This window comes from Capra hircus, chromosome 15 (genome assembly GCF_001704415.2).
Source record: "Capra hircus breed San Clemente chromosome 15, ASM170441v1, whole genome shotgun sequence".
Taxonomy (NCBI): Eukaryota; Metazoa; Chordata; class Mammalia; order Artiodactyla; family Bovidae; genus Capra; species Capra hircus.
Genome location: NC_030822.1, coordinates 35,020,299 through 35,023,793, shown reverse-complemented (window position 1 = coordinate 35,023,793; position 3,495 = coordinate 35,020,299). Strand labels below are relative to the sequence as shown.

The 3,495-nt window shown below is 36.8% G+C and overlaps 1 protein-coding gene across 1 annotated transcript; it reads right to left on the bottom strand.

Annotated features, from left to right (window-relative positions):
* Nucleotides 1,066-2,097, bottom strand: LOC102169034 (putative olfactory receptor 56B2). Its single transcript, XM_005689798.2, has one exon. It carries the CDS (start codon nt 2,095-2,097, stop codon nt 1,066-1,068), a length of 1,032 nt encoding a protein of 343 aa, XP_005689855.2.

Below are 3,495 nucleotides of genomic sequence, written 5' to 3'. Positions count from 1 at the left end.
GTCTAAGTTTCTCACAGCTCAATGTGATTTTTACATACCCTCTAGTATATATAAGACAGAGGAAGCAACGGCACCCCACTCCAGTACTCTTGCCCGGAAAATCCCATGGACGGAGGAGCCTGGTAGGCTGCAGTCCATGGGGTCGCTAGGAGTTGGACACGCCTGAGCGACTTCTCTTTCACTTTTCACTTTCATTGGAGAAGGAAATGGCAACCCACTCCAGTGTTCTTGCCTGGAGAATCCCAGGGATGAGGGAGCCTGGTGGGCTGCCATCTATGGGGTCGCACAGAGTCGGACACGACTGAAGTGACTTAGCAGCAGCAGCAGTATATACAAGAAGTCTAATGTTTCCAGAAAATTGCCAATCTCTGTTAAATTAAAAAATACAGCCATTTTATTTTATACAGTGGCATCTTGTGGTTTGATTTGAATTCAGTGATGCTCAGCAACTTTTCATATGTTTGTTGGATGTTGCACATCTTTATAGAAATGTCTATTGGAGTCCGTTTTCCATTTGAAGAATAGAAGACACATTAGAAAGCAAAGATGCAAATACCTAAAGTTGTACTCTATTAGTAACTGCATGAAATGTACATGGGTTCAGTTCAGTTCAGTTCAGTCGCTCAGTCATGTCCAACTCTTTGTAACCCCATGAATCGCAGCACGCCAGGCCTCCCTGTCCATGGGTTACACACTCTCATTAAAAAGAAAAGATTGTCAGATATCTACTCTAACCATCCCTATGTAACATTGTCCAGAATTTCTAGTCAGGGCAGCGAGATACAAAAATGAAATGTATATTCTATTTGTCTCACCCTGGCTTCCTTGATTCAATCTGCATAATTGTGCTATTGTTCATTTTTTTTCTTTTGAATGAAGGTTTTTCTTGACAAACATGATAAAGTATTAGTTTCACCCCCTTTTTTGAAATTTCATTAATTGCGTGTGATTCCTCATATTAATCAAAAACGGTTAGAATTCCTTAGTTCTTCTGTCATCTGCAGTCCTGGAGAATGTAATGAACACAGATGTAGGAAAATTTCAAAGGTGAGCATCCTCTCCAAGTTAGTTGCCTTTGAAGTACAGTTTAAGAACTTTATATAAGCCCTGTCTGAGCCCCTTGTTCTTGAGTGCATAGACCATGGGATTGAGGGCAGGAGGAATAACATTATGGAGTACATTGAGTAGAACTGGGATGAGGGGAACTGTCATTGCTGCACTGTGTGTGATAGAAATGACAATAATGACTGTGTAGAAGAAAAGAATTAGGATGAGGTGGGAAGTGCAGGTACTTAAGGCCTTGGATGCAGCTTCTGCTGAGTTCAACTTCAATACAGATTGAAGTATCAATGCATATGATAAAATAATCAAACCCAAATCACTTCCCATGAGTGTCCAGGCCAGAAGTAGCTGGTAGATACTCTTGACTGTCTTGTCATCGTCACAAGATAGGCTAGTGACTCCAAGATTTGAGCAAAGACAGTGCTCAATTTGGTTCTTTGAGCAGTACTGTCTCTGAGCTGCAAACACAGGAATTGGGATAGTAGTCAGGCTATTTCTGAGTGCCATGAACACAGTTGCTTTGACCACAAAGGAGCCAGTAATTATCGACGGATAGTGTAGTGGTCGACAAATGGCTACATATCTATCTATAGCCATGCAAACAAAGATGCCTGATTCCATGGCCACAAAACAGTGTATAGCATACATCTGTATAAAGCACTGAAGGAAACTGATGGCTTTTGCATTAAACCACAAGATCGCCAAAATCTTGGGCATGATGGTGGTAGCCAGACCCATGTCTACCACAGCCAGGATGCCCAGGAAATAATACATAGGCTGGTGCAATGCTGCCTCTTTATTGATAATGATCAGGATAAGGATGTTGGTGCTGAGAGCTAAGAGGTAGAGCAAAGCCAGGGGCAGGGATAGCCAGTGTTGCCAGCTGTGAATGCCTGGGAATCCCAAAAGAACGAACTCAGAGACCTGGAACTTTGAGCTGTTGGAGTTGCTGAGATCCTGGAACTTCACTAAGTGAAAAAGTAGAGAGTTACTTTTCTTAATAATTTCTCTGACTGACAATATTTGAAAAGGCATTATCCAGGTTCATAATATCAAAGATATTATAATATCAAAGAACATCAAAGGAGAATTCATTATCTTTATTATTCTCATTATAGCACTAACATTTCTTGGACATTTGTAATGAAACAGGAACTGTGGTAACACATTCTTTATTGTCAACTTGGGCTAATGATCAGAAAAATGATATATAGGCAAGTCATATTTTTCCACCTTCTCATAGTAGAAGAATAGAACATTAAAGGAAATCAGGACCTTGTCATGATCTTCAGTCTTGTAAGTCATGGAAGTTGGACAAGATGAAAGTCCTCTGAAATTAGTCTGTTTCTTGACTGACTTTGCTAATGGGTTGTCTTCTTTAGAGACCAAATACATAGACTCAGAGTAGTGGATTTTATGCATGTAGTCATTTTAGATAAAATATTAGGCTATATATAATAAATTTTTTATAAACCTACTTTTCGAGGATTTGAGAGATTATAAAGTAGTAAGAAATGTCATTACTTTGAATTAAAATAAATGAGTTCATGTAGCATATCTGTTTTATAGCAAGGAAAATGATGTCTAAAATGTTAACAATCTGTGTAAAACGAAGCAACCATGAAAGAGAGAAAAATGGCTTGGAAATCTCAGTATGTTTAAACCCAGTTGTCTCTTCTTTTGAGTAATTTTTCCCTATTCCAACATCTATTTGCTTCTTAGAGTACTGCAGACATTCATATTATAACCATTAAAGCAGACATAAAAACAAATAAAAGAAACTAACCAAACTAGTGAGTTTGAGGTAAATATTTTTTCAGAAGTTCCGCTAAAATCAAGTAACTCTGTATCTAATACCCTTCCTACATATGGTATTTTAGTAGTAGTATTTTAAAATTGAAATAATACTGTTACTATGTATTTATACCAGATGTGTTAATTATTATTTACTTTCTTTTAAGAATTTTATATATTAAAGATATAAATACAGGATATTTTTAAAATTTTTTTGAAAGTTATAGTTTAAACAGAGGAACAGTGTTGATGTAAACTTGGTGGTATATTTAGCTTAACCCAGATAATGGCATTCTGTTCTATTCGAAACATAACAGATTCTGGAAACTAAAGAAGAAGATGGAACTATAAGTTTTTAATTCTTAATGAAATACAGCAAACAGTGTTTTACTAAATATTCTAAACATCAGATCAAAAATATTTGAGTTTGAAATGAAGGGATAAATTTAATACATCTTTCTAAAACTGTCAAGATCCCATAGTAATCTAGAGAGATACTCTATAGGCAAATGTTACAAAGACTTCCATCTGGCTTTTTAACACCCAAATCTGAACAGGAAAATGATCTCAAGCATGATATATGGGTTCTTAATAGTGAGATTGCTTCATCAATTTAGAGCAATGAAATAGCTTTCACTT